Below are 15,561 nucleotides of genomic sequence, written 5' to 3' on the forward strand. Positions count from 1 at the left end.
TTTGGTGGAAAAGTAATGGCCCTAGCCTTGGTAAATCCATACTCGTGAACTTTCTGTACCTGTTAACTTTAGAGCATCCTCTTTGAAAAAAACCTAGTTTAGTTTATAGCCACTGCATATTGAATAATCTTAAAATTTAGTATCTAAAAGAAAATTACGTTAATATTTTAGCTTGATTTAACTACTTATTATTTATGAAACAAATAAATAATAATTATTGTATATCCTACCTTAACCCAAACAACGATGTCTTGGCTTATTTCCTACTTATGATACTGCAATATTTAGAAATAGAAGTGCTATGTGCATAAACTTCACTATTTCCTTTAAAAGAGATAAATTTAATCTCGTTAGTCATAGTTAATAGTATAGATAGGTAATGCAAGTTTGAGTTCCCTAAATCACACAACTATTAAGGATAAACACATCAAACTGAACTAAAATTTACTGTAAGGTTTATCGAGTATTGAATAAAATTATCAATGGTGCTTATAAAATATTGATAATCAAAAAGTTGCAGTAACATCTGTATAATAAAATGACACAAAATATCATTGCTATCAGTAACAACAAAATTTATAGGTAGGTTTAAAAGATTTTTAAAAAGCTGTAAAAGTTATCTTATCAATACATTTAACAATATATTTATTTATATAAATATTGTATGCATAGTTTATTCCGGTTCTGATTTCTAGTGACTAGCATTGGTGTGACCGTGTGATGTGGAAATAAGTTTGGTAGAAAGTGTATAGTGGATCTAAAATGGAGATCAAACATATATTGGGATTGTTGTTTATGTGTGTTTGTGTAAATGGACAGATATTGGGATTACAAAGACTACCGACGGCGCCCTTTGATCAGGAGTTGTATAAATCTGTGTTAGATTCTGAATTATGTCAAGAGCAAATAGCGCGTTTGGTGTGGAGAGAACAGCTTACGTTGCTCCAATGTAAGTTTCTTGTAAATTATCCTCCACCGCGTCTGTTTGTATGTCTGTCTGTCTTTCGGTCTTTTCGTTCAAAATTTTCATTTGGTTTACAAAAGAAAAGTGAGGTACTCGTGGGTGATTAAAAGCTAAATATTGTAAAAGCGAAAATTAATTTGGACTTTTAAACGTAAACCGATTCCGGGATCGGGATTAAGTTTGGCGAATATGTACATATAGAATGGTCAAGTTAAGTAAATAAATAAAATAAATATTACTGGTCATTTCACACTAACTCTAAGCTCCAAACTAAATAAAGCTCTTCATAATGTTCTTTTGTAAAAATACATATCTACTTAAAAATGATATCCGTAACATTTTTCCTATAAAAAGTGTTTATTGTGAATTGACCTTGGTCCTGAATACATGATTGTATATTATATTCGTATACTTGATAGTAAGTCGATGATTCATTTACATAACGAAAGAAGGATTTGATAAAAAGTATTAAGGATAAGGTATAAGTTTTCATCATAATCATAGGAATTTCCATTGACCATGCAGGCGAAGTAGCCAGCGAAATGCTAGTCACTACATAGTATAAATCAAAGTAGCTTTCTCTGTCCCTATGTATGCTTAAATCTATAACTACGCAACGGATTTTGATGTAGTTTTTTTAATATGTATATAGAGTGGTTCTCGAGGAAGGTTTTAGTATATAATTTATTAGGTTTTAGACAAAGTGGGGGAAGCCGCGGGCAGAAAGCTAGTTCTTTATAAAACACTTATATTTTCAATACTAGAATGTGTAAATTAAAATGACACATGAGGGAAACATTCCAGGATGAAATTCACATAGTCAGCAAGATAGAGCCTAAAAATTGCACAGTGATTTATTAAACCCACGATAAAACTATATAATATATATAGATAATGTGGACTTTTGTTGTTTTTAATAAATTATAATATTTGCTTTTCATTTAAATTATTTAAAAAGGTAAAAAAATTTATTCAATACACAAAAGATTCTTACTATTACCAAGAATTTACAAGGAATATAAAAAAACCCAAGAAATTATGGACTTTAGTAAATAAATTAGCTAATAACAAAACTGTTAAATGTACTTTACCTACTAAATTACTTATAAATTCTGAATATATTACCGAGCCAAATGAAATATGCCAGATATTTAATCAATATTTTTCTACAATAGGATCTCGTCTAGCAAATTTAATACCCCTACAATATCAAACCAACTCTTCCTCAACCTTACCTAAATCACCATCAAAAAAGTACGAATTATCCACTTTTGATCCCTGTACACCTAATGAAATTTTAAAAATTATAAATAACCTTAATTCAAACTGTAGTACAGGTCTTGATGGTATTACCACAAAAGCAATTAAATGCATTAAAGAAAAATTAAATCATACCTTAAGCGATTGTTTCAACCAAGCTATAAGTCAAGGACGTTTTCCGGATTCGTTAAAAATAGCGAAGGTAACTCCTATCTATAAGAGTGGTTCAAAATTTGAACCTGGTAACTATAGGCCAATTTCGGTGTTGCCAGTGTTGTCAAAAATATTAGAGAAAATTTTACACACGAGATTAGAAAAATATTTAGACACATTTAATTTTATTTCAGAGCGTCAATACGGTTTTAAGCCAAAAAGTAACACTCTGTCAGCGACTATAGACCTGACTACTAAAATAAAACAGAACATTGACGCAAAAAATTTAGTTTTGGGAGTATTTATTGACCTACAAAAGGCCTTCGATACCGTTTCTCACGAACTTTTAATAAAGAAATTAGCATCCATTAACATTACTGGTAAAGCACTAGACATGCTGAAATCATATTTAAAAAATCGATCACAAATCGTTAAAATAGATAACTATAATAGCATTCCCTTACCATACGTGTGGCATACCACAAGGTTCGATTTTAGGCCCATTGCTTTTTTTAATTTATATTAATAATTTACAAGATTTAAAACTAAATGGTCATCTAACACTTTATGCGGATGACACCTGTCTGTTTTATTTTGGTCCCTCTATACATGACATGATAAAGCAAGCACAAAATGATTTAAATAAATTAAATAAATGGTTTCAATACAATCTACTAACAATAAATATATCTAAAACGTGTTATATTAAATTCAAAGCTCAGAACAAAATTATTCCACCACACGCTCCACTTAAAATTAACGGTGTTGTATTAGAACATAAAACCCACGAGAAATACCTAGGTTTGCGAATCGACAGCTCTCTAAAATGGAATTATCACATCGACCACCTAAAAAATAAATTATCAGCACTTCTTAGATCTCTGCGTAATATCACTTCTTGCATTCCTCATAAATTACGCCACACCATCTACAACACGTTAGTCAAACCTCACCTAATGTATTTAATAGAAGTATGGGGTAGCGCTTACAAAAATAAATTAGCGCCACTACAAATTTTACAAAATAAAATTATTAAAACCATTTTTAAATATCCTTTTTTAACTTCTACAAATAAAATCTACGACGATACTAAAATAATGAATTTAAAACAATTATACTTTTATAATACGTGTATGTTCATCCACAAAGCGCTACATAAAAACATAAATACAGATATAATATTCTCAACATCAAATCGCCACTATCCTAATAGACGAGCTAGCTATCTTGCCCTCCCGAAGATCCGAACGAATTATGGAAGGCGAACGGCAACATACGAGGGAGCACGTTTCTATAACGGATTGCCAAGCAAATTAAAAAGTGTAAACTCATTCATTGTATTCAAAAAACAATTAGCGAAACACATCCTGGAAGACCACACGCTCAAACTTTGAATGCAATGAATGAGTACCTACCTAACCTAAACTTATGTTTATAGTATGTAACTTACTCTAAATTTTTAACTAACGAATTATATTTTTTATAAATACCTATGTTTAAAATTTAAGTTTCTCATGTAAGTGACTTAATGTCTTAATGGGAATAAATGTCTTTGAACCTTTTTTAAATTATTTAAAAACTCTATCATAGTTGTCGAAATAATGATTTAAAATGACTGTACTTAAAAAAATGCAGTTTTATTCGTATAGATAGGGTTAGGTAGGTTCTTTTTATTTTATAGGTATATTTATTTTTCTTATTCAATGTTTGGCTAAACTTTAAATAGCTGATAATAGCACAATCACATAATACAATTTTTTTTCAGTCATTGACTCCGGATTTCGACTACCGTCCGGACTTTTAGGAGGCAATGCGCACCATTTAGGCAATTACTACCAATGTCTGGACATATACAAAGAGATAGAGGGGCGTCCCCCTATAAGAGGGAAATATTCATACATAGCGGTCCCTCTTGGCCAGAACTTTGAATTACCGTTCATTGGTCAAACAAATGGTTTAGAATTAATGGAAAATGAACTGCGTTTGATGAGCGAAAACCCAGACAAAGCGTCAAGGCTTTTGGATGAGTATGTTTATTTATCTTATTATGTAAAAAATTGTCCTCATGTATTATGGACATGCGAATTTTGTCGTGTTGTTTTCCTTCAGCAATGAGCGCAGTTGCGACGAAGATAGTGTGAAGATGATGACGTAGGCAGTGCGTACTAGAGATTGAAAACTTTCATTATTTATTGCATCTTCTGTAATTTAATCTACATTAAATCCAAGTTTCGATGGACCCCGTCACCTTTGTGTCTGTCATTAAAAATATAGTACACGTAAATATTAGGTATTAAAAATATATGTAGAGCAAAAATTAAAGTAAAAAAATAAGCGGGAGCTTCATTTATTATTTTCACGAATAAAATGTGGTGGTAAATGTTAAAATAATTATGTAAATTAAGCAATTCGAAAGTGCTACTAAATAGTAGTCTAATTGAATAAATGAATGTTTGAGTTTGAGTTTGAGTTTGAAATGTATGGGGCAAATGATTCTGGAATTGTTGATAATTTAAAATGCAAACTCATCTCAACTTTTAAAGATTTTTTTTCTAATTCCAGCCTCGATATAATATTAGAGTTGGCTGCGAGTGTTTACTTAAAATTCGGAATATGTATACCAGCCTCCTGTACAGCTCAGGAATGGATGACTCATATATTCTTCAATATTACGATGTTTGGTTTCAAATTTGAAGAAGAATTTGTTCGTCTACCAAACGACAAGCAGTGGGTTGCCGCAGATTGGGTCGGCGTGTGAGTATATGAAATAAATATTTTTTTATATTAGGTACCAGGCGGTTAAGCAGCATGACATGATATATTATTTATTATAAGGACAACTATATAGATGATAAGAGTATGGAATAGCCGCTTCTTTTGTCTAAGGTTATGTTTCATACAATTTTGACCACTGGGCGACCAAATTACTAATAATTTACATCTCGATTTTATTTTGTTCTATTCTTTACAATTGTTAAAATTGCATTTAATGCTTTAAATTTAATGCTATACAATCCATTAAATCTACCATGATAGTTAGTAATGATATTATAGTAGGTGAATAAAAAATGAGCCGTGTGGTGCCGGCCTAGAATAGCACCACCCCATCTCTACCCGTGGGTGTCGTAAAAGACGACTAAGGGTTTATACTACATGCAAACGGCAACAGCGTTATGCATTATCTCCCTCACCATCAACTGCGCTCGCCAACCCGCCTGCCAAGCGTGGCGAGTATTAGCACTATTCAGTCTTTGGGGGAGGCCTATGTCCAACAGTGGACGTCCAATGGCTGACGACGAATAAAAATCAGTTTATTTAGAGTAATCACCAACTTCTTTGATATTTCAGCGCCGTGTTTGGTTTGCTTGCTGTTCTGACGATACTAAGTACGAGTTATGATCTCCACAATACGTTTACACTTAAAAAAGGTAAATTTAAGTAAACATTCCATAAAATACCTACTCATTATTTTAAGACTATTCCTTCCTTCCAATAGGTAGTAACTATATTAATTACTTCCTCTAGTAAAGTCCTCCAGTTTCTTTTAACTACAGTTAAAAGCTAAGAGAAAAATCTATACATATGATGAAACTTGGTAATTGGTATGATTATACCTTATTATCCTGGGCGTAAAATAGGATACTTTTTATCCTGGAAAAATACGTAGAAAAAAAATTAATCTTAATTTTTCAGTTTTATCCATAGACGTTTTTCTGTAGAAACGCGAACACACGTTGCGTATTTGAGTATAATAGATATTATTTATAAGATGTCATTGTCAGAGTTACTCAAAATAGAGAAATAAACCATCCACGCGAAGACCGACATCCGCGCGGACGGAGTCACGGGCGGAAGTTAGTTAAATATAAAAATTACCTTTCCAAAAATGTCCCGAAAAGATATATCAAATTTTGGTCATAAAGATAACTCAATTTAATACGATTATTTTAAAAAACTTAGTTAGATTACAATTACAATAAGACCAAAATAAAGTCTTATCATTGTAGCTGTCCTTTTTTTATAGCTTTGATACTCGAGTATAATTATTATAATTTTGAATATTACTATAATATTACTGGTTTTGTTTTAGATTTTTTTACTTACTCATGGTGATTTTTGTGCTAACATTTACTGTGTATTTTTTCAATCTATTTAAGATTACTTGTACTAAATTATACTTTAAATCAGAATCTTATAACACTCAATTTCTTTACAGATCCCAAGCAAATAAATCCAATATACAGCAGTTTTTCGGTGTACACAAACGCAAGGCGTCTAACCACGTTTTCAACAAGTAGCAACGCTCTCGAATGCTTGGACGGAATCCGTGCAATCTCTATGATTTGGGTCATCCTAGGACATACGTTCACCACGTCAAACCATTTTGTGAATCTCTTATATATATTAGATGTAAGTCTCAAATTATTTAACTTGATAATGTAGTAAATATTATGATTTTGTTAAGATTTCTTACTATTATTAAAATTTGATGTTCTGTTGTTGTTTTTGTTTTTATGTCATTTCATTTAGACTACAAGCCCGCATAGGAAAAAAATATGGGTCAACTGAACCACCAGGGGACATATCTAGAACGATAGAAGAGCATAAAATAATAAGATTCATCACTATGCCGTCACTTGTAAGCTGTCCAACTGAGTGCAGATGAGAATTCAAAAGTACAGGTAGACTCGGTAAATTTTGGTCATATATTTTTGTACGGCATTCTTAACCATCGATAGATCCATTAAAAATAATAAGAAACCGCTCAGTGCCGTACAAAAATGTTGGTCCACAAAGTCGGAATTTTTATTTAATTTCCGAGAGTTACCGGGGGTAAATTTGGTCATTTGACCATGTACGGCGTCTGTGTCATACTATTTCAATACTGCTTTTAATCCATTATTCCGCAACGCCGTACAAAAATCATGGGGACAAGGGGAAAATCGAGAGTTGATTGATTGATTATTTTATGCTATTTTATGATTGATGAGATTATTTTATGCTCTTCTATCGTTCTAGATATTATGTCCCCTGGTGGTTCAATTGACCCATATTTTTTTCTTATGCGGGCTTGTAGTCTAATTTTTTCTAATTTTTCATTCTAAATTAATCAATATTTTAAAGCAATTACAGTCGAGTACTACTATAATGGCATTACTTTAGCTTCATACTATTTCGTTTCAGTTTTTAGTCTCTGAAAATTCAGTTTGGATTGCGACTGGCGTGTTTGCTGTGGACACGTTTTTCTTGATGACTGGTCTTCTCTTAGTTTATACATCTATTGGTCGAATGAAATCAAGTAAGTTGGCTTTTGTTTTCAATGGAAATAAAATATAGAATACCTAGTTTGGTTTCAATTTAACGTTATCAATTATCTGAAAATGTGGTTGCATTTTCAATTAATAAATGCATTTTCTTCCTTCACTTACTCTTTTAAAGCTTTTCTAAATACAATTTCTAATTAATTTTCTTTCTGATTTCAGTGCAATTATTAAAAGGCCTACACATGTTTTATATACAACGAATTCTGCGACTCTTTCCTTTATTGGGCGCGATCATTCTTCTAGAAGCTTCGTTCTTCCATAGAATTACAGATGGACCATTCTGGATGTCTGTTGCAACAAATACGGATAGATGTAGAACTAATTGGTGGTCTACATTGTTGTATATACAAAATTATGTACATCCTATAGAAACTGTAAGTTTAAAATTATCTTTATATAATAATAAATATATAATAAATAATAATAAAATGAATGTTTTAAATAATTGAAATGCATGAACCTGTAAAAATGACATTTGTGAAAATTAATTATTTCTTAAACATTTTTCAAGATTAAAAAAATCGAATTTCAAAGTTAGAAGTTCGATTTGCGCCTCGTAAACGGTTTTTTTTTTTAATATTTATAAAGAATTGGAATGCTATAAAACTAAATATCTTAATATTTCTTTTCAGTGCATAGAGCACTCATGGTACCTAGCAATAGACATGCAATTACATATAATATCGCCTTTAGTTTTATTCTGGGTATTAAGTGGAAAACGAAAACTGATATGGACGGGACTATTGGGTGGCCTTCTAGCTATTTTAACTGCTTCCACTATTTTCAACTTTATGCTGAATATGCAGTCAAGCAACGCAAGTATTATGTGAGTATATTTCAGTGAATTTTTTTTTGTTTTTGTACTTTGCATTGGACTTATTAGATTCTGATAAACTAGTTAGCTTGATTAAATTTTTTACAAATATTATTCAGAACACCTAGGTAGGTATTTGTATTTCGTAAATTATTAAAATACTAGCACCCCGCCCGCGCCTTCGCCCGCTTTGTCTAAAACCTAATAAATTATGTACTTAGTATACCTTCCTCTTGAACCACTATCTATTAAAAAAAACCGCATCAAAATCCGTTGCGTAGTTTCAAATATTATTACATAGAGACATAGGGACAGAGAAAGCGACTTTGTTTTATGCTATGTAGTGATTATCATACAAACTCTCTATTTTCAGTCGTGTGGAAGAAATGGATTATTACATGACAAATTACTACAAAAATACATTAACACGAGCTTCGCCATTTTTCTACGGAATGATTTTGGGATATATCCTCAGTGAACTGAAAGGTCAAAAAGTCAAAATTCGTTGGGTAAGCATTTATGAACAATTTTTTTAATGTTTATTTCTTAACTATTAAATAAGGTTTAAGCAAATGAGTGATATGCATTCTGGTATGTGAATTAGAAACTCAAACCAATTTTTCAAATAATTTTTTAAATTATGTTTGATAATTTTGTATTGATGAGAAGGCATAATATATCTAAGTGATTTTCAACTTGGTTCATTCTTATTACTTCTTAAAAAATAAATAATTTTAGTATTTTCTTTGATTTAAATCGTGTATCCACGCGTATCGAGTTAAAAAGCCGTTAAAAATTAATAAAAATAGACGCTTAATATAGTTTCAATATGTAACATTAATTTATCTATTTTGTTTTGCAGTATGTCGCGGGTATATTTTGGATAGTATCTTTAGGGATGTTCGCTGTTATATTTTACTTTACGTACAGAATAATGCAGTTGGATTGGAATAACCAGCTATTTGATAATTTATTCAATTCTTTCTCGAGAACAATTTGGTCGTTGGCACTGTCATGGCTGATTTTTGCCTGCGTGCATGGATATGGAGGTATGAATATTTTTCTATAATAGATAATTATTTTTAAATCATTTAATAGACGCAATGATGTAAAATATAATTGTATGGTAGATTAGGTACTCACAAAAACATACTATGTGGTTGATTATATATAAAATACTAGCTTACCGCCCGCGGCTTCGCCCGCTTTCTCTAAAACGATTTGAGATTTAAACTATCCTATCTCTCAAGTTGGATCTAACTGCACATGGTGTGTGAATTTTATTATAATCGGTTAAGTGGTTTAGGAGTCCATTGAAGACAAACATTGTGACACGAGATTTATATATATTAAGATTATATTTTATGTGTATCTGAAGATGAAGCCGTAAAATTTCTTTACATTCATTAATATTTAAATGGTAAAGTCACCGCGAAATTTTATTTTTCAGGTCCGATAAACTGGTTCCTATCACTTCCAATGTGGAAGCTGCCATCTCGGATATCTTACGCAATGTATCTCTACCACTACTCCATTCTGTTCATCGCCGCTGGTACGAAGACTGAACCTTTTTACTTCACACCAGAAAAAGCGGTAATATTTTCTATACTTATATAATAAAGCTGAGAGGATTGTGTTTGAACACACTAATCTCAGGAACTACTGGTCCGATTCGAAAAATTATTTCGGTGTTTTATAGCTCATTTATCGAGGAATGCTATAGGCTATAATATATCATCACACTAAGACCAACAGGAGCGGAGTAATACGGATGAAACCGCGGACCACAGACAGTTTTATTTTACAAATAGTCCATTGAAAAGTTACATTTGGGGTTGCATTTCTTAGAGGACGCAATTTTATTTTTTTGGTGTGTAGAGGGGGTTAGTGTGAAGCTATCACCAAGTTTGTGGGGTGGCCACCCTTGTCCCACGGCCGCCATCTTGAAAATAGCGGAAGATATGGTTTATACGATATATCTCTTAAACTGTTTATCTGATAAAAAAAAAATTGTTAACATTATTTGTTGCAAATTAAATTCTCTACAATTTTGGTGCAGTAACTTTTTGTCGTAGAACTATAAATAAAAAAGTTATCAGCGAAAATGTTCAGATAATAGAGATATTTATATTTTTCAATAAAACTTTTTTTTATCATTTTACGAAGAAATGATATCAGACCATTTTTGTAGATTTTTTTTCGAGGAACAACTTTTACATACAACATTTTTTCATTACGTCAATAGCTAAGGTTTTACAACGCTCTGAAGTGAGTACTATTTTTCAGTACTCTAAGCTATACAATTATACATATATTGGCTATTGGCTCTTTTCCCATGCAGCACTGCAAGAACAGAACATTTCAGCCCTGCTTTTCGACGTAAAAAAAAACGTGCTTCCAGACTCTACCTCCTGGGTGGTAGGGAAAAGAGTCAACAATTAATTATTAATAATATTGCAAAATTAATTATTAAAAATATTATAATAACAAAAAAAACAATTACTGATGACAAATAATTATTAGTACACACATAATATATGTATAACGTATAGCTAAGAGTACTGAAAAATAGTACTCACTTCAGAGCGCTGTAAAACCTTAGCTATAATTGACGTAATGAAAAAATGTTGTTTGTTGTTCCTCGAAAAACAATCTACAAAAATGGTCTGATATTATTTCTTTGTAAAATGATAAAAACAATTTTATCGAAACATTTAAATAGCTCTAATTTCTGAACATTTTCGCTTATAAATTTTTTATTTATAGTTCTACGACAAAAAGTTACTGGAGCAAAGTTGTAGAGAATTTAATTTGCAACAAATAATGTTAAAAAATTTTTTTTATCAGATAAATAGTTTAAGAGATATATCGTAAAAACCATTTCAACCACTATTTTCAAGATGGCGGCCGTGGGACAAGGGTGGCGACCCCACAAACTTGGTTTTAGCTTCACATTGAACCCCCCTACACATCCAAAAAATAAAATTGCGTCCTCTAAAAAATGCAAGGTCAGGCCAAAAAAATGTAACATTTCAATGGACTAAAACCTTTAGATTTTTGTAAGTGAAACTTCTTTGTTGAAGAGTATATTCGTAATTTGACCATATTTGTAAGGTTTTTCACTCTGCGATCCAATAAACCTGAATCTATCTTATGATATAATATAAAAATTAAAGCATATCTATTTAATTATCTATCTATGCAATTGTATACTTAAAATTTAAGTGATCTGTATACTTCTCAATTGATTTAATATTATATTTCTATTGATTAATGTTAAATTGTTGATGCGAATTGCTTAGCATTTAGCTGAAGCTGTGTCCATATACTTTATTTAAATTAATGTAATGTTCATTTAATTGCTTTTGACAATTATTAGTACCTTTTGTTTCTATCAAAAAGATTAAAACTTTATTTTAGGTTATTTATATCTAACAATTATTTATTTAAAATTTTGTTAATTTTCTTTTTCAGTTGTTTAACACGCTTGCTCACTTTTCGTTTTCTTTTCTGATTTGTTTCGCATTAACCGTCGTTATTGATGCACCATTCTCGACTCTTACGAAGGCAGCACTAGGAGGAGGTTAGTATTTAAACATATGAACACATGTACAGAGGAATCATTTAATATTAGCTAGATAAACAAAGTTTTACTTTAAAATTTAAGATGACAGAAGAAAATAGTTAATGACGAGCAGCAAGAATTTAACTGCAACAATAATTAATTTAAATAGATGAAATTTTCCTTGCGGTTACTTTTTAAAAATATTAATAAAATCAATATAATAATTCACAATAAAGTGGAACACTTTAGGAAGATGTTTTATTACAATCGGATTTTATTTTCAGGAGTAAAGAAAAGGCCTCCACCGCAAAAAATAGAACCTGAAACAAAAAAGGACCCAGAAGGTGTACCTGAAACTACCAAGGAGACTAAGGCTGAAGATAAATCTAATTAATATCTAATGTATAGGACAGGATTATAAGAATAAGTAAGAAGGATACCGCCCAGGATGAGAATGACTCTATGAGTGTAACTCATGCAACTCTCAGTGCAGTATGACGAGTATAAATATTATTCTGAAATTTTTATTTCAATGTAATAATAAATATGATTAAAAAGTAGGAAATCAAATCCTAATTTATCCTAGTTAATTGCCTAGCCTTATTAGTTTTAGTTATCAAAGAAAAACGAGTGAGTATAGAATGTATATAATATTGTATATTAGCTATAAAATTATAATTTTGAAATACTGTAATAGTTTTCACACTTGAAGTTGGGTTGTTTCTCCTATTGAAGTGCGCGGAGGTTAATATATTATGTATATTGTATACCTACTGTAGAAATGTGATTTTATAGACGATATAATAGATAAGTAATTTTGTGTCGGATAGACGTTTTGTTCATTACACGTTACGCCATATTATTTACTAGCTTCCGCCCACGACTTTGTACGTGCATCCCCGTTTTTCCCCGTTCCCGCAAGAATTTTGGGAAATCCTTTCTTAGCGGATGCCTACGTCCTAACATCTACCTGCATGCCAAATTTCAGCCCGATACGTCCAGTGGTTTGGGTTGTGCGTTGATAGATCACTATATCAGTCACCTTTGAGTTTAATATTATAATATATATACGTAGATTGTTGACAGATACTACCTCATATTATTGTGGGAGAAATAGAATGTAATAAAAAAACTGTTTGTGTTTACATATTAAATTTAATAAAAGCAAATTTGACCTAAATCTACATGACTTCCAGACAGTTCAGTGATAATATGATTAAAATAATCGGTCTTCTGTCTACGTCGGAATAAGTACATACGAATCAAAGTTCTTTAGTGCATATTTTATTTAAGATATTCATCTAAATTGGCGTATTATTCACAATTATATGACGTCATAATCGTGTCAATTGCCTTTGATTCACGATTAGTCATTTTATGATAAGTATATGTATGTCCAGATCTACAATATAAGATAGTTTATATTGATTAGTTCGAAGAAATTGTAACGATTTTTTATCAGCTCGAAAGTAAATAATTTTGTATAATTAAAAATGTGTAATACTTTTCTTATGGCTTAGTCATGTGCAACAAAATTGATTATCGTCTCCGATTTGGGTATTTCTTGAAATTGTGATAAAGATAAATTCAAATTTAAATTGTGTATGATGTAAATTAATGAAGATACTCCAAGCCTATTTTAGTAGCCAATAATACCATGTATATAGAACAACTATAGGCAATATTTATTCTTTTAGATGCATGTATGAAGTTCGTAGAAATTTCGCGCAACTTTTGTATAATATTCAATATAAGCAGAAAAATTTTAAAAGTCCAGACGTAAATAATTATTAACCTGTTTGTAATCAAAGCGATGATAAAATCACAGCTTGTAATATTTTTGATATGATTATAAAAACAACCGTGTAACTAGATAGTTTACGCAGAAATTGTACAAAGTTCGTATGACGTGATACTTTAATAAAAAAGAACCTAATAAAGATGATAAATAATTAACAGGATTTGCTTACATTTAAATTTACATACGAAAGCTACTATTAATGCTGCTTTTAGTCTTTAGTATATTTTATTAAGAAATCACGTTTGTAGATATATCAATTACTGCTATGCATCTGAAAAATATAAATGCATAAGTTACCTCCCAATACAAAGATTTACTTTCATTTACTTAAGTTTAAAAATAGGTAAGTATATAAGTAACTTTTATTTATGAATTGATAATATATCTGTATTACACTATAAATGTGAAGTATGGAAACAAGTAATAAAATTTTACGACTATGGAATTATCAATACGGTAGTAACATTGATGGAAACTACGTCTACGTAAGTAGATATTTATGGCCTAAAATATGAGTGAAGTCAGAAGGGCAATAAAAATTATATAACCTGATTAAATTCAACATATTGAAACGATATCGTTATGCTAATACACGTATGATTTATGGTTACTTCTGAACTAGTAGTACAACGTGGTTTTGCTTCTGATAACGTACATTTTTGTATAGGTTAAATTTTTTTGTCATGTAAACTTTTATAAGTCTTTATGCATTGGTTTTTGATTACTGTGTCGAGAAAATGAGCATGAAACTTGATGGTTACTAAACTTTTAAATTATGTAAAATAATTAACTACTTAGTAGTTAAATTCATTGGATGCCTAACAACTATCATGTTGATGATTTTTATCGTCCAGATATTAGTTTATTGTTTAAGTTATATTTTATTGTGTTTTGACTAGATAGCAGCAAATCTGGTTCTTCCTTTAGCCGATTACTTTAGTTTATCGTTAACTATAAGTTATCTTTTTACAATGTTTGATTATAACAATGCACCTGGTCTTATAATATTTATATTGTGATACTTTTGTATTTTTATATAATTTAATGAGTCGTGAACTGTAATGATGCTGTTTTGTGAACCTGCTGGAAATAATAAATCATGGAATGAACACTGTATTTTTATTTTGTACCATTTTTACAAAAAAAAATAATAATAATAAGAGCCTGTGCCAAAAATCTATTAAGTATTAACTTAAATAACTTCTGATCACCATTTGCGAAAATAAGTAGAACATGGACGATAATTTTGGAGACAATAAAAGTCATATTCTCAATCTTTCAGATGGGTTAAGAAACTTAAGATCATTTTACTTAATAGGTAATATATTTTAATAATGAGGTCTTAATTGCCTTTAGGCAATTGCTCATATTACCCAGAACACTTTTATGCCAATAGAAACGACGTAGACATGCTTGGCTACGTTTTACACAAATATACAAAAGATTTAAATCACATTTGAAAATTGAATTGATGATTGATGATGATGATGATTGATTGATGATACATCACAAATATGTGATCTACTCTCGATGTATTAAAAACATTTGAAAATTATCGCGCAATTTGCAAACTCGATCCCGTCATTCACGACCTGACTCTCCCAACGAGAGCACGTATCGCTTTGCTTTTCAGACATACGCGAGTTGGTACGTGGCTACAACATTGTTGTCTATTTCTCT

At 30.7% G+C, this 15,561-nt stretch overlaps 1 protein-coding gene across 1 annotated transcript; it reads left to right on the plus strand.

The window, feature by feature from the left end:
* The first annotated feature begins 762 nt into the window (after positions 1 to 762).
* LOC123693643 (O-acyltransferase like protein-like) lies at positions 763 to 12,474 on the plus strand. The gene is made up of 13 exons (XM_045638829.1): positions 763 to 949; positions 4,143 to 4,404; positions 4,940 to 5,131; positions 5,726 to 5,805; positions 6,594 to 6,787; positions 7,562 to 7,676; positions 7,861 to 8,075; positions 8,334 to 8,527; positions 8,889 to 9,024; positions 9,378 to 9,564; positions 9,966 to 10,108; positions 11,990 to 12,098; positions 12,365 to 12,474. The coding sequence occupies exons 1-13, from the start codon at positions 763 to 765 to the stop codon at positions 12,472 to 12,474; spliced, it is 2,124 nt and encodes a 707-aa protein (XP_045494785.1).
* Positions 12,475 to 15,561: the final 3,087 nt, after the last annotated feature.

This window comes from Colias croceus, chromosome 8 (genome assembly GCF_905220415.1).
Source record: "Colias croceus chromosome 8, ilColCroc2.1".
Lineage (NCBI taxonomy): Eukaryota > Metazoa > Arthropoda > Insecta > Lepidoptera > Pieridae > Colias > Colias croceus.

Coding starts and splice junctions, on each gene's coding strand:
- LOC123693643 (XM_045638829.1), top strand. CDS start 763: ATGGAGATCAAACATATATTGGGATTGTTGTTTATGTGTGTTTGTGTA. Junction 4,405..4,939: donor GCGTCAAGGCTTTTGGATGA/GTATGTTTATTT, acceptor TTCTAATTCCAG/CCTCGATATAATATTAGAGT. Junction 12,099..12,364: donor GAAGGCAGCACTAGGAGGAG/GTTAGTATTTAA, acceptor TTTTATTTTCAG/GAGTAAAGAAAAGGCCTCCA.